General features: G+C 45.3%; 1 protein-coding gene across 1 annotated transcript in view; it reads left to right on the forward strand.

Moving 5' to 3' along the window:
* The window catches only part of LOC126997793 (glycine receptor subunit alpha-2-like), a 117,704-nt gene that overhangs the window by 77,649 nt on the left and 20,756 nt on the right, over positions 1-19,299 (forward strand). The window contains exon 5 of the mRNA XM_050859009.1: positions 7,687-7,878. Within this exon, the coding sequence (XP_050714966.1) occupies positions 7,687-7,878 (192 nt within the window). The remainder of the gene's footprint in view (positions 1-7,686; positions 7,879-19,299) is intronic.

The raw sequence follows: 19,299 nt of genomic DNA on the forward strand, positions 1-19,299 counted from the left end.
TAGAACAAACTGAACCTTTTTTTTATAACACTACCTTTGTGTGTCACCCGACATTTTCAGACAACTTCTTCAGTGATTCCTCTTCGTACCAAAGAAAATACAAACATGCGGGAAACCACTACAGCGGGGGAAGATTAGAGGTAACTGAAATTCCTGTCGGGTGTCGTTCCTCTATACGGCCAGGAGGGGCAGCAACGGCCCCCATGAATAGCGGCGCGGTTGTGTGCGCAGCACGGGACAAACGAGAGGCAGGAAGTTGCCGCATTGGATTTTTTAATTACATAGAATTACATAGAAAATCAGACCACACAGACCCCATGGTCCAGACTAGGTGGTCTGTCCTTAAACCTAAATGAATCTACACTAATCAGATGGCTCCAAAACGTTGCTTTTCTACTCTAGTTAATATTAAGTTCAAGGAAGTGACGGTCGAGCTTGTTTTTAAAGGAGTCAATCGTGTTACACTGGACCACTGATGGTGGGAGCTTATTCCATTCTCGCACTACAACGTTGGTGAAGAAAAATTTGGTGCAGTCTGAATTTACTTGTCTACATTTGAGTTTTATGCCATTGTTCCTCGTTCGCAAAGTGTCATCGATCATAAAAAGTTTTGTTCTGTCTACATTCGTGAAACCATTAAGTATTTTAAAACATTCGATCAGTTTTCCTCGGAGGCGACGTTTCTCAAGAGAGAACATGTTAAGGGTGGAAAGCCTTCCTTCGTAGGATTTGATGCGCAAGGAAGGGATCATTTTTGTTGTCCGACGCTGAACACCTTCTAATTTAGCAATGTCCTTTGCATGGTGAAGAGACCAAAACTGTACCGCATATTCCAAGTGGGGTCTGACTAAACTATTGTGGAGCGGAAGTATTACATCTTTATTCTTGAATAAAAAGTTTCTTTTAATGAAGCCCAACATTTTGTTCGCTTTATTTGCTGCATCGATGCATTGATGTGAGAATTTGAGGTTTGACGCGATTTTGACCCCCAGGTCCTTAACGCATTGAACGCTTGTGAGTTTAACGCCGCGGATTTCGTAATCGAACTTCTTATTTCTTGTTCCTACTTGAAGGATCTGGCACTTGTCTACGTTAAAGGGCATCTCCCATCTATCCGACCAAGCTGAAATTTTGTGCAAATCCTCTTGGAGGCTTTGCCTGTCTTCGTCAGTGAGAACCGAGTTACCAATCTTTGTGTCGTCTGCAAATTTACTAATGCGATTATTGAGTCCAACATCCATGTCGTTGATGTAAATAATGAAGAGCACTGGGCCAAGAACCGAGCCCTGAAGGACGCCACTAGTGACCGGCGCCCATTCTGAGTTAAATCCGTCAATCACCACTCTGCTGTCTGTTGCTCAACCAATTCGCGATCCATTGGTTTACTTGACCGTCAATACCTATTTGCTTTAATTTATAAAGTAATTTATGATGTGGGACTTTATCAAACGCTTTCTGGAAATCAAGATAGACTACGTCCAATTATTTGGTTACGTCATAAACTGAGAAGAGGTCGTTATAAAAGGTCAATAGGTAAGGTAGGCAGGATCTTTTGTTACGGAAGCCATGTTGTGAATCCCCAGTTAATGAGTGGCTTTCGAGGTAACTCACAATTTTGTCTCTAATTATGCTCTCAAGTAGCTTACCTATAATTGAAGTTAGACTAATGGGTCGGTAGTTACCTGATATTTTTTTGCCTCCTTTCTTTAAAATCGGTGTCACGTTAGCCTTTTTCCAATTCGAAGGGACGATGCCTTGTCGCAAGGACATATTGAATACGGTTGTGAGGGAGGTGACTATTTCGCTCGTTGTTTCTTTAAGCAATATAGGATATACTTTATCGGGTCCGGGACTTTTATTTGTTTTAAGTGAATGGAGAGCTTTAAGGACTTCATCGGTTATTTCAAAATTAGGCAATGCATGCTCGACAAATACATTAGTACTGGTGCTGGTGGTAGTGGGAGGAAGACTGTTAGTATTAAACACCGAGAAAAAGTAACTTTAAGAGGTTTGCAATGTGTTGGCTGTCAGTCACTAGTGCACCGTCGCTGTTTGTTAAAGGTCCAATTCCACTTCTGATCGCCTTTCTGTTGTTTATGTAACTGAAGAAAGATTTCGGATTATTTTTACAGTTGGCTGCAATATTTTCTTCATATCTACGCTTTGCCTGACATATTAATCTTTTTACTCGTCGCCTGGCATCGTTATAAAGTCTAATGTTTTCGGGCGTGCTTTGTTCTTTCTTAATCTTTAAAACAATTTTCTCTCCTTGACTGAGTGTTTAATTTCGCTATGAAACCAAAGTGGGCTTTTATTACTGTTAATTCGCTTCTCGCACAAGGGAACGAATGTGTTCTGCTGAGTGAGTAAGTGATTTTTAAAGCTTAGCCAGGCTTCCTCTACATTGCCGTCATCTGATAGTTGTATTTCTGTTAGTTTTTGTCGGATTCCTACGAAGTCAGCTCTATTGAAATTGGGCACCTTTACTTTATTTTCAGTCACTGATGTTTGAGCTCTAATGTCTGACGCGCACTAATTTATGATCGCAAGAACCGAGGTGCTCTCCTACCGTGACATTACTGACTAGGTTATCTTGGGTCGTTATAACAAGGTCGAGTATGTTATTTTGTCGAGTTGGTTCAGAAACTATTTGGCTTAGATAATTTTCTTCTAAAAATTCGATCATTCTATGTGACTCGCCTTCTGTACCTGACAGTGTCGCCCAGTCGATATGAGGGAGGTTAAAGTCTCCCAATATCAGTGAGTCGTTGTTATTAAGCGACTGCCTTAAAACGCTGTACATTTCAAGGTCGTCATCGAGTGATTGCCCGGGAGGCCTGTAGGTGACAGATATATTTAAATTGACTTTTGCAATGTTTACTCGCACGCACAAATGTTCAACGTTACTGTCTCTTGGTGTTTTGTCAGTGAGTTGCAAATACCTTTTGACAAAAAGGGCGACGCCACCGCCTCTCCGGTTTACACGATCTTTGTTGAAGAGTCTGTAGCCATCTATGTTGTATTCGGAACTTAAATCAATATTTGTGGTGTCGATAAATGTTTCGGTTATAGCAATTATGTCAAAATTTTCTGTTAGAGCAAGACATCTCAGTTCATCAGATTTGTTTCTTAGGCTACGCGCATTGAAACTAAGGATTTTTATCTAGAGGCTTGGTAATAGAGGTGGTGGTACTTGCGGGATCACGGTTACGGGTTTGTTGCGGTGCATGGCGTCTATTTACACGGGCGGGGTGGAGGGACGTGGCTGAGGGTCGTATTTTGATCGGGTGTCACGTACTGCGTCGTTGAGGAGCCTTCTGAATCTGGCTGCCCCGATGGGAGACAGGTGTATTCCGTCCCTGTGGAAGAGCTCACTTTGTCCGTAGAAATTGTCCCAGGCGTTGAAGAACTCCACGTCAAGCTTTCTGCAAAGAGTCTGTAAGCGGTTGTTTAGGCTGAAGGCCTTACTGAAGAAGTCGCTCTCCGCCCACGTCCGTGGCAGAACTTCTGAAATCAAAATGTTAGGGGATTCAGACTTATACTGCTGGATGAGCCTACGGTACTTGTCCAGGAGTTCCTCAGACCGGGTCGGGGTGACGTCGTTCGTACCTGTGTGAATAACAAACAGTGAATCATTAGTAGCCTGGGGGGAGATCTCCTCAAGAGCAGTAGTTATATCATCGATCCCAGCACCAGGATAGCAATAGTTCTGTCTTCGACGAGGAACTCTGCCGCAGAACTCAACTACCTGCTGGCGAATCATGGAGTCACCCACCAGGAAGGTGCTCTCCTGCTCGTCCTCCTCCTCCAGAATGGCAAACCTGTTGAAGCAATGAACAGGATAAATTGCTTGTCTGGCTGGTTTGGCTCCTCCATTCACGACGGTGAAGCCATCATGGGCGGTGCCACTACCCCCCTCCAGCACAATCGAAACACTCTGATACCCACGTAGAGCACTCGGAAACAGGCAAATCACACGCAAAAACACCGCAAACACAACACACTTGAAACACTCTGAATCCCACGTATAACACTCGGAAACAGCCAAATCACACGCAAAAACACCGGAAACACAACACACTTGAAACACTCTGAATCCCACGTAGAACACTCGGAAACAGGCAAATCACACGCAAAAACACCGGAAACACAACACACTTGAAACACTCTGAATCCCACGTAGAACACTCGGAAACAGCCAAATCACACGCAAAAACACCGGAAACACAACACACTTGAAACACTCTGAATCCCACGTATAACACTCGGAAACAGCCAAATCACACGCAAAAACACCGGAAACACCGACGAGCCTGTTCCCGCAGGGATGGTGCTTCAGCTCCACGCGTCCACACCATCATTTTTCAAGCATTCTTCGTGCTGAGCAGGGGGGGATAGGGAGGTGTGGTGTGCGATGGTTCCGGTGTTGTGTTCCTGACTGTTCCCCTGTTCCTAGCTACCCTCCCGCGAACTGCGCATGCTGAGAAGCGAATGTAAACAAACAAAGACCTGTTGATAAACAGAGCTGTTCTCAGGCATCCCCCTACAGCATGGCTTTGCTCACTTCGCTCGCCACCCACCCCCCACCTCATGAACCTATGATGCCCTCTAGTGAGACCATCCAAAAAGTCTGCCAAAATTACGGGTCTGCATATGCACATCAAGACAGTTATTTAGAGAATACCAAGATGCTATTTCCCGTAAATTTACCCATGAATCACTGCATGAAGGCTATTTATTGGCCCTTCACTTATTACAAACCAGAGCGCTGTACTGAGTTCATGATTGTTTTTCCTATGAAAAATTAAAACAACATGCCCTCTCGTAGTTGAAAACACTAGGAGGACATCCATGTACACGCGACCAGCTGCGTACACGGATCCGTGTTCACAGCGATCGATCCAACTGTAGGTACAGGACAAACAGGGGACAGGACACAAAGGGGGCAGCCACCCAGCACCCAACACAGCCACCCACGCTCCCGAGGTTTTCCACGCCTAGGAAAGGATACTGGCTGGCTAAAACTGGTTGACATGGTGTACACTGTTGTGGTGTAATTAATTACATTGGCCCTTCACACACACACACACACACACACACACACACACACACACACACACACACACGCACGCACATATCACGTACATGGTCGTCAACACACGCGCGGACGCGAGTGCCCCACACAGTCATCCATCACCTGGCTCAGACAGTTACATTTTATCACACAACATGTACACGCTGTTTATCTCTTTCCAAATTCTACAACAAAAGTTTTTTTAACTATCTATATGCCACCGTGGAGCACGTCTTGGCTGAAGTTGGCTCTCCCTTCGCTGTAATCTCCATCCTAGATTTCAATTTTCACCACCAGCTTTTGCGTTCATCCTCTTTCACTGACCCATTACCCTGGGACACTGGGCAAGTGCAGCATCCAGGTAACCCCCACGCAGCCAGACACGTGTGCACCTTCCTCGTTTTAGTTTTTCCTTCTTTCCTTCCTTCTGCTCGTCCCCGGCTGCCGCGGTGACATCAGCCTCAGGGGTGCCGCGACAGGTGACAGGTGGTAGGAGAGCGCCACAGCCCCAGGAAACGAACACCCACAAAAAATGAAAAAATAAAGTTGAGGCTCGAAGGCGAATGTGGTATTATTTGTATATTGGAAGGTGGTGTGTAGAGCCGGTGCATGCGGTGTGCGGGGGGAGTGGGAGGAAGCAAGAGATAGGGAGAGTTGCACGCCCCCGAGATGGCCGCGGTGATTTGGTGGTGCTGGAACTCCCCAACCAGGCCGATGACCGCTGCTTATACGTGATGCTGCGGAGGACTGGTAGATATTCGTGGGTGAAAAACCATAATGATAGAATAAGGGCAGCATGGCCAGACTGGAGGGGCCAAAAGTATGATGCTCGATAAGGGCAGCATGGACAGACTGGAGGGGCCAAAACTATGACGCTCGATAAGGGCTGCATGGACAGACTGGAGGGGCCAAAACTATGACGCTCGATAAGGGCAGCATGGACAGACTGGAGGGGCCAAAACTATGACGCTCGATAAGGGCTGCATGGACAGACTGGAGGGGCCAAAACTATGACGCTCGATAAGGGCTGCATGGACAGACTGGAGGGGCCAAAACTATGACGCTCGATAAGGGCTGCATGGACAGACTGGAGGGGCCAAAACTATGACGCTCGATAAGGGCAGCATGGACAGACTGGAGGGGCCAAAACTATGACGCTCGATAAGGGCAGCATGGACAGACTGGAGGGGCCAAAACTATGACGCTCGATAAGGGCAGCATGGACAGACTGGAGGGGCCAAAACTATGACGCTCGATAAGGGCAGCATGGACAGACTCGGGGAGCCAAAACTATAACGCTCACTACAAAATGCATGCACGGAATGAGTTCAGGCACCAGTGGTATCACCGCTAGACTCGAGGTATCAAAACTTTGACGCTCAGTGCACGGAAATAGTTCAAGCGTTAAGCACAGCATGAATGGACTAGAAGAACAAAAAACTATAACGTTCACAATGTAGCGTCATGCAGCACATTAAGTGCCGCATGACACGACATTAATTGAAATATTTAATTTTCAGAAATCATGAAAGTGCTTGTTGCTGCAAAACAATGAAACCAGAGCCGACATGAAAGTCGTTGAAACTTTTGGGAAAATGCAGTAATATTCGTTGCTGCAAAACCACAACACTAAACACATGGAACTAAAACAAATAATTTTAAGGTTAATGTGAATATGTTCGTTGCCGCCTATAGCTGCCACACGACTAAACACATCGCACTAGTTTATGCCGTGAAGCTTACCAAGACGGCGGCACCACGCAGGGACCAACACAGACGGGTCGGCCGGCGAGCGCGGGCCTTTGGCTGACATGACGTCCTCTCCTTATCATCCTTATTTTCAGCGAAGCTCAAGAATGGCAGTGTGTACTTGCATATGAATATTTTCACTGATAGGGACAATAATAGGGACGCACATTTACCATTTCATATGCCAGGGAATAGTTTTCTGTAACCAAACTATTATTCTAACATCTTTCCAAATTAACAGCAGGTTTTTTTCTAAGATTGCATCGTGTGAACACAACCCCCAATCTGGCCGTGACTTCTTCCCCCCTCCGCTCGCCTCGCTGTTTTTGCCTTACCGCCAACTCGAGAATATCCTGAGTCCATGAGTGGCGGGCCAGCGGGTGCACGGGAGGGGCGAACATGCGAGACTTGATCCACGTTTATAAAGGGCTGAAGGGCTTTATTAAGGGAGATATTAATATTTTTTTGGTGGTAAGAGAGCTGGGTATAGGACACGTGGTAATGGAGGTTGGATAAATTCTGATTCTACGAGGATATAAGCAAGAATTGGTTTGCCAGTAGTGTGGTGGATATATGGAACAGGCTTGAACGCCATGTTGTAAATGCCAATACGATAGATACTTAAAAAACGGTTAGGTAAATTAATGGATAGCAAGGTCAGGTGGGGTTAGCTTAAACAGGAGCTTCTTGTATATTCCTACCGATCTCTTGCAGACTCCAAATGTTCTTATGTTCACGGATCCATGGATTCGCGGTCAGGCGTGCTAGCCGCTACACCACGAAGGCCCCTTAAGTTGATAGGAGTAAGGTGTTTTGGCTGTGTCAAATCTTAGCTGTGCTCAGAGGTGTCTGTCTCTTGTCAGGAAACTACAGCTGCCTCCGCGCCCTCATCACGCTGGAGAGGAACATTGGCTTCCACCTGGTCCAGAGCTACCTGCCCAGCATCCTGATCGTGGTCATCTCGTGGATGGGATTCTGGATGGACACAGACTCGGTCCCGGCCCGCACCTGTCTGGGCGTCACCACGCTGCTCACCGTCTCCAACCAGGCCTCGGGTGAGTGAGTCCTTCATGACGTGCCGCACCGCCTCCACCACTCATCTCCCAGCGACCTCCATCTCCTCCTGGACAGTCCACAGCAGTCTTGCTTCCCATGCTGTCTTCTGTCTCAGTCAACATGCTCACTGCCCCTTTGAGCTTCTGAGCGTGCCTCCCTCCTCCCGCGTTTTTGCTGAACAAGAATTCCTACTCAAACCCATTCCCATCCTGCCCATCTACCATTGTAAGAGTTAGTCAGTGTCTTCACTCTTTTTTTTTACTGGTAAACTGTACTTTATTTCCTTCCCTCGACCCAGACTCTTTCAAGGTGGTGAGTATCAAGACGCCTCTGTGACCATCTGCTCTCCATCTGCTTTCTCTTTCCCATTGACAGGAACAGTATTTTGTGTCAACTCTGCTCTAAATCTTACATTCGGTTCTTCGTCAGTCTACTTTACTATCAACAAAAATGCAACGCGTGGCTCACAACACTAGACTCCCCGGGCGGAGCGGGCGGCCAGCGCACACTCGTGTCCCTGTTATCGCCGTACATTTAACCGATAAGTAAACACATTTAATTACATTCATATTCCATTCGATAAGATAAGAATGCAAATAAATAAATATATTTATTTTGCGTACATTCTATAAGTATGACCTAAATTATATCAAGATAAATCAATTGTAACTATGATATCATGATGCAATGTACTCTTTACTTATTAACTAACCACTGATTGATGGTTTTGTGTGCTGCAAAACGTGGTGTTGTCCGAGTGTTGGCTTGGCACAAACATAAAGTTCTCCACTAGACTGAACACACTCAGGAATGCAAATATTATTTTTTCCAACCTTGTCACTCGGCTTGCTCGGGAAGCGCCAGTCAGTGTCGTGCCTCCACGCGACTCACGTCACGCCCACTGAGTGTGGCGGCGGAGGAGTAATAGTCGGCGACATTTTTTACGGCAAGGCAAATAAACCAACGGTTAAATAAAAAGTGATAATTCGAAAATCCGTGCAATGCCAAGAATAAGAAATAATAAAACATGACAACACTTGGTGCCAGAGCTGTCTTGAGCATGCAGGCAAATATTTCCCTCCATGGTTTTCACCCTCCACTCCTGAAAGAAATACAGTCGTATGTACAGGATACACGCGACAGCTAAGACCATCAGCGACGTGAGCGGCTGTGTTGAATGTTTTGTTTCTCTTACCAAGCAGGGAAACATTTTCACCGACGCGGCTCCTTTCACTTCTCACGTGTGGAAAAAAAAAGTCACGGTGAGTGTTGCGTTAAAGCGATGCCATCATGGCTGTATGCATCGCTGCACACACACACACACACACACACACACACACACACACCGCTGCCGTAATTCGGTGGACTAAAGGCGGCGCCACACAGGGCAAATTTCTCCCAACATGTTGCTCGTTTTCGTTGGTGATATCGCCAACCAACAATGTTGTGCATCACACTGTACTGACCCTGAACTGTTGTGTTGACGCCACGCTCCAACAACAACAAACAACACAACATTTCATGATCCCTCACCAGATCAACGAGTCTGTGCAGAGCTTGCACACTCCAGCAAGACTTTGTCGTGGAAGTGTTCTCCATCTCAACAGTTTGTTTACCTCGCGCCAGGCACAGACCCCGCCCAGCATACCATCACAGGCAGTTGAGTGTTATAAATAACTTTACACAGTGGACAAATAAATCACAAACACATGCTTGCACATGTACGTCGGTTTTTGGAGTTTTACAGTTGGCAATTTGAGTAAATATGTACGATGATTGATTTTCAATTTATATTTACAGCTTATAGCACGAATGTCATTTGACCCCGATTTCTCCCAACCAGTCTGGCAACCATGGATACAACACAACCGTTGTCCATCCTTCCCGATCCGCCAAATATTGTTGGTGGTTGTTCATTTTGCCCAACAGCCAACCAAAACGAGCAACATGTTGGGAGAAATTTGCCCTGTGTGACGCCGCCTTAAGGCTCTGCCAGGGGCCGTATTTATAATAAGAAGTTATGGGTGTCATACGGGGGAGGCGTTTTCTGTCCTACGTATGGAATCCATAAAGCTATTCAGAACTCTTGTCCTAGCGGTCTCCGAAACATTGCACGAATATTATATTTAAAAATATGGTATAATACGGTAAATCATGAAATAACGCTTGAAATATAAGTTTAATAGGTTGTTTTTATTATAAGTGCTATATGAATATCTTGCGAGCTGGCCGTCGAGGGGGATTGTCGAGAGTGTACTTGCTGGCGATGACGTAGCCAACACTTAGATCAGGCCATGCTGATTTACAGCACACACACGCTTCCACAAACAAGCATGCACACACATACGCACAATCTAATTAACTTTTTTTTGTGATTCTGTCAGGGAGTTCTTCCGTTTTCTTGTCGACTTAGGGCCATATCCATAAACACTCCGGCGCCCAAGCACACATTTAACAAGGCTTTCATAGGAGTTTGGGGCACTTATAACCGTTTACCGTTGTTGAGGTTTCAGGCCCCGCTCCACTGCCAGCGCTTCCCAGGGGCCGTCAACAATTATGATGTTAGCCTCAATAATAATCCTCGATATGCACTTATGCACAACGTCGCAGTGAGTCTTAATTGCTTTCATGGTTAGCCTACTGATGTCATTTTGATGAGCTTGGCATGTTTTGGTTCGTACCAATCACAATATCTTTCCTTTTTACAGTATCACAAATATCCATTATTTCATTTTCCTTTTAACTGATATTTTCTTTATAGTATCACAATCTAATGTTCAACGATTATTTCCAACTCACTGAGCATTTAACACTCAATTTATCTTCGAGTCTCAAACACCAATTAATAGCCATGATTGGTTATGTTACGATTTCTCTCAATTTCAGTCTGTAGAACTACACAACACTGGTCATTCGCTGAGTGGTTGATTTCAGGCTTCTTGTACCTCATACAATTTATGCATTTCTTCTCAGCTGTGGAGCACTCCTTTGATTTATGATCCCCAGAACATTTGAAACATTTTGGGGCTTCTCCATTGGTCTTGGCTGTACAGTTGGTCTCAAGATGGCCGTATTTTTGACGATGATAACATATGATAGCATTGTATCTTTCTCTCACAGTATACACTCCCCATTATATTTTTATCTTGTCATGATGATTGTGGATGTGCTCTTTAACAGTTGGGTCACATTTTACAATATTGTACATTGTGCCACCAGCAGCAGGCTTAATGAAAATCTTCTCAATTTTCCCCTCAACTCCTGGAATCGAGCGTAGGAACTCATTCCTGTTTAACAGTGTCTCAATTATCTTATCCCCGGTCTCCTCCTTATACACATTGCAGAGCATGATCTTTGGCCTTAACTTTCCCACAGTTTGTGTGCTAACTTGCTCTACATTTTTTTAATTTCTGAGCTGCTTCATTCCTTATATTCTCATCATCAAAGTTCATAACACTATTACCTCCATTCGTGAATCTTGAATCAGTAATCTGAATGCCTTGTAATGCCTGGGAAACTTCATTTTTCATCTCAGTAGCCTTTTTATCTTGATCAGAGGCCTTCATGACAAGGAGATGCTTCCTCCTCCTCCTCGGTTTTGCTACATCAGCCCAGCTGGCGCCAACTGACTGTCTTGTCAGCGCAAAGCACATCTGCCACCTCGCCCAACTTCTCTTTTACATCGTGCGCCCGAGTTTCAACTTCATCATTCACAACTAATATTTTTTTTAGATAATTCTTGCTTAAATTCATCTAATTTTGCCACAATATTGGTTGCTAAAGATGCCTTGTGTAAGCATGGCAAATACACCCAGCTCATTTTGGGTATATTATCCTGCTTGACCCCTGTCAGATGAACACACTTCACGTGACACCACTTAGGGCACAAACAGCATGCAATCCACTTATCGCCTGAATAGTCTTCACAGACGCAATACGCGTCTCTCAAAGTCCTGCTCCTGCTGCTCGCCATCGTCGAGTCAACAGTTTCAGGAACGCACAAACAGAACGTCCATCCGCCCCCACTGTCACCCACAGAGGGATAGTTTTATGACACTGGTGGCAAATTCATCCTTCTTCTGTTCCATGAACCTAAAAAAAACATTCATTAGAACCCAGCTGATCCCCTTTTTGGCCTTTGAAAATAGTTGATATGAGAGGCGGAAGCGTATGAGAACACCAACCATAAAAATGATACACTAAGTCCGAAAAGGAGATTGATCAGCTTCTCATGAGTATTTACTATATAGGTTAATGGCACAAAACTACCAGAGGGGTCATAAAACTACCTCTGTAAGTGATCAAGACCCCTACGAAAGCCTTGTCAAATATATGTGCTTGGTCGCCAAAATTATATGATTATGGCCCCGTCCTCGCCACCGCAGCCGCCACCTCCATCCATAACGCCACCGCCTCAATTCTTCGACTTTTAACACACTTCTACACTATGGAGACACTTCCTTGTACTGTCAAACACCCCCGTGGCCCCACCTTCACCTTCCTTGTGTCGTGGGTCCCTATAAAGCATCGCCAATGTTGTAACCCGCTGTCCGGGCTCAAAGGGGAGATGACACACTACTTGCACTTGTGACAATTGATTTAGGATTCTGGTACCTTAAGAGTATTTAAAGGAGTTCGTAAGTTGGGGTGATGAAACGGAGTCACTTTCCTTATATTTATTTTAATCTACGTTAATACTACTTAACACTACAAGAGGTAAAAATATTGTTGAAACCAGCGACTGGCCTCACAGGACTCAACGAGTCTTCAGGCTATCTCTCACTTTTTTTTTTTTTTTTTTTTTTACAGCAAAGAGAAATATCGATAGAAGATCACTCTGTCCAGAAGAGCGAAGCAGATTTAGTAAGAGATGAGATATGAAGTTTCCAGTTGAGATTTTGAGTTAAGGATAGACCGAGGATGTTTAGTGTTGAGGAAGGTGATAGCTGGTTGTTGTCAAAGAATAAAGATCATCAATGAACAACAGAAAAGAGAAAGCTTTTGATATGTGATTGATTCCATCAGGTCCATAAGCCTTCTGAGGATTGAGGCCAGAGATTTGAAGAATCTTTATAACAGGCATTTTCTATTAATGAAAGAATTGACAGAATAAGCAGAAGGGTTTGAGGTAAGGAAGAGGTCTAGAATGTTGGGCCGATCTCCAAGACGACACTTGTATAACACTGAGAAATTCTTCTCAAAATAATAAATTAAATTGTTACAGAATTATAATTACATATTTCCTAAATAGTCCTAAACAGAACTACTAATACAATGGATACGCTTTCCTCTACGGTAACTCTTCACTCCATACTCACAGTAGCAAAGGTGAATGTTCTGCCCATGTTGTCTAGGGAGGGACAATTGGGTGTATAGCAAGCAAGCAGGGTGCTGGCTAATCTGAGGTCTAACCTGAATAAATGCTCCTTATATAGGGGGTTGTGGGCATGACATACATACAGACATCACGAGGGTAACATGGAAGGCATGTGAGTCTTACATCAAACTCATACAACAATCTACCTAACCGACATGTTCTATAAGGTTGGTTCATGCGCGATTCTAATCCTTAGTGTAGCTGTCACGCGGTGACGCACCCGAGAAGCTCTGTTTACGTGACCCTTTTTGATCCGCCGGTAACTGTGTGTTGGCTGATAGATAAGCGGTGCGTTTGTGGACACACTGGGGCCTCGTATGTATGTCTTCCGGGTTCCGTGCTGTGTTCAGTGTTCTTCAGTGTTCTTCAGTGTTGTTCTTCAGTGTTCTTCAGTGTTCTTGTAAGGGGGATATTTAGCGTTCTATACCGCTGTCGCCATCGGAAGATATTGTTGTGGATGATGGTGATACTGCAGCTAGCGGAGTGAGTGGTGTCGCGTCCCGCGGGGCACCACATACCTCCCCCGTTAAAATAACGCCACGTCCTCGTGGCACGAAGCGCTCCGCCGGGCGGACGACCATCGTGGACCAAGACGGGGAAGGCGGGACCGCAGGGGAGGAGGCCCGCCAGAGACGGGGCCCGAAGAGACGGAAGCAGGCCATCCCACCGGTGACGAAGAGGACCCCCGCGGCGGAGAACCCGAGGAGCAGCCACCCCCACCAAGGGAGGATGGGGTCGAAGGTGGGTCCCGGAGAGACGGATTCCTCGAGCGCGTGAAGCGCCGGAGGGAGGTCCAGCGGGGGGGCCAGAGATGACCCGGGCGACGGGGGCGTGGAGGGGAGGTGGCCAAGGGTAGTCTTGGCCAGGAGCGACGAGACCACGTCACGCCCGATGTGGAAGGGGGCGCGACGAACCGTCAGCGGGGCGTCACCGTCCATAGTAGCAGAGGCAGGGAGGCTGAAGGCGTCGGAGTGGGCACTACAGCCCATACCGAGGCTGAGGAGCCCCGTGCCGTTCAGGGTCTGCTTGTATTTGGAGACAGGGCTGTCTGGGCAGACCATGGTGACCACCTGGGGGGCATTGGTAGCGAGGACCCAGCCCGCAGGAGACGGGATGAAGACCGGGGGGAAGACTCTGAGGAGAGACTTAGAACACAGCGAGAGGGCGTCCGGGCGATCGAGAAAGAGAGCGATCTCGCAGCGACGGACAGAAGTAGAGTAGACAGGGGCGACAGGGGGACATACATAGAGCAGGTGGTGTTTAGTACAGCGGTCCAAGGAGTCTAAGAGAATATAGTGCGTGCGGTCTTCAGAAACCGCGAGGTAGGTGGAAAGCGTGTCGGTGTGTAGAAAATATGGCGTGCCGTCAAGATGAAAGGGCAACGCGTCCATTTTAAAGACATCGAACACATCAGAGGGATCCCCTTTCATGGGGATTTGTAAGTAGAAGTGAAGGGTACCTGAGGAAAGCGCACCTTAAGAAATAACCCTAGAGACATCTCTATACAATGCTAAATATTCATGTGCTGCAGGAAAAAGTAAGCCTGGGTAATGAAGCGACGCATTTCGGAGCAGACGAAATAGTACATCATTTGGAAGGAGGAGAGGGGAAACCCGCGTTTGAGACAGCTGCTGAAGGCCAAACTTGAGATTCAAAGTATCATGATTCAGGTCGCTAAGCGCCAACTGAATGAGAAGGATAGTCTCCAAAATACGCACTTCCCCTTCAATTTGCAAGGTTCGTAATGAGAATTGACGGATAATGGCCGAAGCCAAGGCCGAGGCGGACTCTAGACGGGAGATGGCAGAGTGAACATGACGGAGGTCCCGAACTGTTGCGTTGAGGACTTCCTGATGGAGGTTAAGCTGACGTCTCTCGTTTGCGGACAGAGTGTAGAGCTGGGAAAGCTTCCCGTGTATTACATCTATTTGGGCCTGAGTGGCTGTACCGAAAAGGAGGTTCGCAATCGAGCCAAGGAAATCTACGGCCCCTCGCCTCTGGCGAGTCCGAAACGGGCTCCCATCCCTACCACTCATAGCCGACAGGAAGCTGTTAAGATCTTTGAATAATTTCTCAAACTCAATGTGAAAAGAGTCTAGAGTGCGCCTGAGCAGACCAACAGTAGGGAACGATTGATTCATATGTTCAATCGACCACGAAACTTCCGCTGTTAGATTTGCCACGTTGATGAGAGGACGTTGGATGTCGTCCGTCTTGATGACGACGGGGACGACATAGTACCGTCCTGTCAACAGCATCTTAAAGACGGGAGAGAGACGAGGCCGGGACGAATGGGTTGCTCCCGGGAGGGATCAATGGAAGACAAGGAGAGGGCAACACTCAGGATCTGTAATTATAGGGGGCATCAGTTCGTTGGTCGTTGGCGATACTCAAGAGGGCGTTCCATGACATTGGGGAGAGAGGGGGGAACTGCATTGGAGCGTAATGAGCGACTGACACGGGGCTCTGAAGGAGCTGAGGGAACCGGTGGCAATGGTGGAACCGGTGAGGGGGGCTCTGAAGCATCTGAGGATACAGGAGCCGGGGAGGAGAGCTCGGAAGGAGCTGAAAAGGACAATGGCAGCGGCTCCTCGAGGGAATAAGTCATGGGGAGTGGGTCAACTTCTAATACTTGATCAGGGAGAGTATGCACCCCTGACATTAGGGGAGTCATGGAAGCCAAGAGAGTCTTCGTGAACGACCTGAACATTGTTTGTGTGAACCGTCTTGGGCTTACCACCTCTAACATGGCGCAGCCGCAAGACTACAGGGCTAATTTTTTCAAGCACCCTAAAGGGACCATTAAACAAGGGCTGGAGCTTTTTTGGTTCGCCCTTTGTACATACATCCTTTAAGTAGACCCTATCACCTACTTCCACCTGCTTGAGTTTGGATTTCCTGAACATTCTTTCTGACTCCTGCCATCCTATATCTATATTGGTCTTACATAATTTATAGGTGCGCTGTGCGACACTAGAATTAAATGCTTTGTAGCTGTCGACATAATAACAAGGTTGGTGTCTATTCTCAAGCATTTCGAAAGGAACATTTGGGTCACGGGAGAAAAGTAAGAAAAACGGTGAATCCTTCAGAACACGATGGTAGGCAGCAGGGTTGGCGGTTTAAACCAGGGGTGTCAAACTCAAAACTCATGCTCTGAGGTGCCGTCATGGGGGCCAACAAGGGTAGAAAATACATTGACAAGATTGAAGCTACCGTGATACCGCGGGCCATTTTTGACTATCCCGCGGGCCATGAGTTTGACACCCCTGGTTTAAACCAAAAAAACAATCAATAAAACCAGTGTTTTTTGTGAATCTTTTTTAGTTTCATCAGGTATTGTGGTTTTAATTATATGTGGTTTTATTATTTTTATTATGCACAGTCATTTTACTAACACCAGGAAGAAAACGTCAGTTGGTAAACTCAAATCTCCAGTCAAATGCTGTAACTCAAGAGTAACTGAAAACATAATTTTGGTATATATATATATATATATATATATATATATATATATATATATATATATATATATATATATATATATATATATATATATATATATATATATATATATATATATATATATATATATATATATATATATATATATATATATATATATATATATATATATATATATATATATATATATATATTTGCCACTACACTAAACAGCAGATAAATTGTTTAAAAAAACAGAAAGCGCCCCCCTCTCTCTCTCTCTCTCTCTCTCTCTCTCTCTGCCACTCATTAATTGGGGACTCACAACATGGCTTCCGAAACAAAAGATCCTGCCTATCAAATCTATTAACCTTTTATAACGACCTCTTCACTGTTTATGACGTAACCAAATCACTGGACGTAGTCTATCTTGATTTCCAGAAAGCGTTTGATAAAGTCCCGCATCATAAATTACTTTACAAATTAAAGCAAATAGGTATTGACGGTCAGGTAAACCAATGGATCGCGAATTGGTTGAGCAACAGACAACAAAGAGTAGTGATTGACGGATTTAACTCAGAGTGGGCGCCGGTCACTAGTGGCGTCCCTCAGGGCTCGGTTCTTGGCCCAGTGCTCTTCATTATTTACATCAACGATGTGGATGTTGGACTCAATAACCGCATTAGTAAATTTGCAGACGACACAAAGATTGGTAACTCGGTTCTCACTGACGAAGACAGGCAAAGCCTCCAAGAGGATTTGCACAAAATTTCAGCTTGGTCGGATAGATGGGAGATGCCCTTTAACGTAGACAAGTGCCAGGTCCTTCAAGTTGGAACGAGGAATAAGAAGTTTGATTACGAAATGCGCGGCGTTAAACTCAAAAGCGTTCAATGCGTCAAGGACTTGGGGGTCAAAATCGCGTCAAACCTCAAATTCTCACAGCAATGCATCGATGCAGCAAATAAAGCGAACAGACTGTTGGGCTTCATTAAAAGAAACTTTTTATTTAAGAATAAAGATGTAATACTCCCGCTCTACAACAGTTTAGTCAGACCCCACTTGGAATCTGCGGTACAGTTTGGTCTCCCCACCATGCAAAGGATATTGCTAAATTAGAAGGTGTTCAGCGTCGGGCAACGAAAATTATCCCTTCCTTGCGCAACAAATCCTACGAAGAAAGGCTTTCTACCCTTAACATGTTCTCTCTTGAGAAACGTCGCCTCCGAGGAAAACTGATCGAATGTTTTAAAATACTTAATGGTTTCACGAATGTAGACAGATCAACATTGTTTATGATCGATGACACTTTGCGCACGAGGAACAATGGCGTAAAACTCAGATGTAGACAAGTAAATTCAGACTGCACCAAATTTTTCTTCACCAACGTTGTAGTGCGAGAATGGAATAAGCTCCCATCATCAGTGGTCCAGTGTAACACGATTGACTCCATCAAAAATAAGCTCGACCGTCACTTCCTTCAACTTAATATCAACTAGAGTAGAAATGCAACGTTTTGGAGTCTTCTGATTAATGTAAAATAACTTAGGTTTAAGGACAGACCACCAAGTCTGGACCATGGGGTCTGTGTGGTCTGATTTTCTATGTAAATCTATGTAAATCTCTCTCTTACAACTTTTTTTGTAGCATGCAACTGGAAAATTAGAAGAGGTCATTCATGTTTTACTACTCTTTAACATTGCAATTAAAAAGCATGTTAGAGAAGCTGCATTTTGCCTCTTTTACAGATTGCATGAAGATCAAATGAACATTTTGCTAAATCCATCTCTAAATCTATCAATAATTCCTTTTCAAACTCATATATGTATATACGGATACAATTACTGGAATAAACATACTGAAAAGCAAAAAAAAAAAATGGTTTAAACCAAAAAAAACTGGTTTAAACCAAAAAAAAACATGCTTTTTTTTTAAACCATTGTTTTTTGTCAACCCTGGTAGGCAGTGTTGTAGGCGTGTGTTGCAACCGGAAGCATTTGGTCCCAGATACCGCGATTGTCCTCGCACAAAGTTCTCAAGATATTTATTAAGGCGCCATTAGGCCTTTCTATCACACCGTTTGCAGACGGGTGATAAGGAGTTGTCCTTAGATGATCAATCTGTAGCTATTGAGTCAACTCTCGTAAGAGAGTGTTGACGAGCTCCTTTCCTTGGTCCGTGACTAGAATCGGCGGGATGCTGTGTACACAGACTACGTTCTTGTAGAACGCAGCCGCCACTTCCTTGGCTGCCTTCGTACGAAGGGGGGTCGCTACCAAGAAGCGTGACAGGACGTCTATCACTGCCAGTACATACCTGTAGCCTTCGTCTGAAACAGACAAAGGTCCGACAATATCCATATGGACTCTCAAACGGTTGGCCAACCTCTGGATACCTCATAAGTGGAGCTGGCGGGGATCCCCTCTTCTTAAAACGACAACAGACAGGACAAGATCTGACATATTGCTCCACGTCCGCCTTCATTCCCGGCCAGTACGCAAACTTGCGACAGCGTGCCAACGTAACCTTAGTGCCTCCATGCCCTGCAGGTATCATGGAATGCGCCAAAGCCAGTGCGTTAGGAATGTAGCTTGGTGGG

The sequence above is a fragment of the Eriocheir sinensis genome, chromosome 13 (genome assembly GCF_024679095.1).
Source record: "Eriocheir sinensis breed Jianghai 21 chromosome 13, ASM2467909v1, whole genome shotgun sequence".
NCBI classification, from domain to species: domain Eukaryota; kingdom Metazoa; phylum Arthropoda; class Malacostraca; order Decapoda; family Varunidae; genus Eriocheir; species Eriocheir sinensis.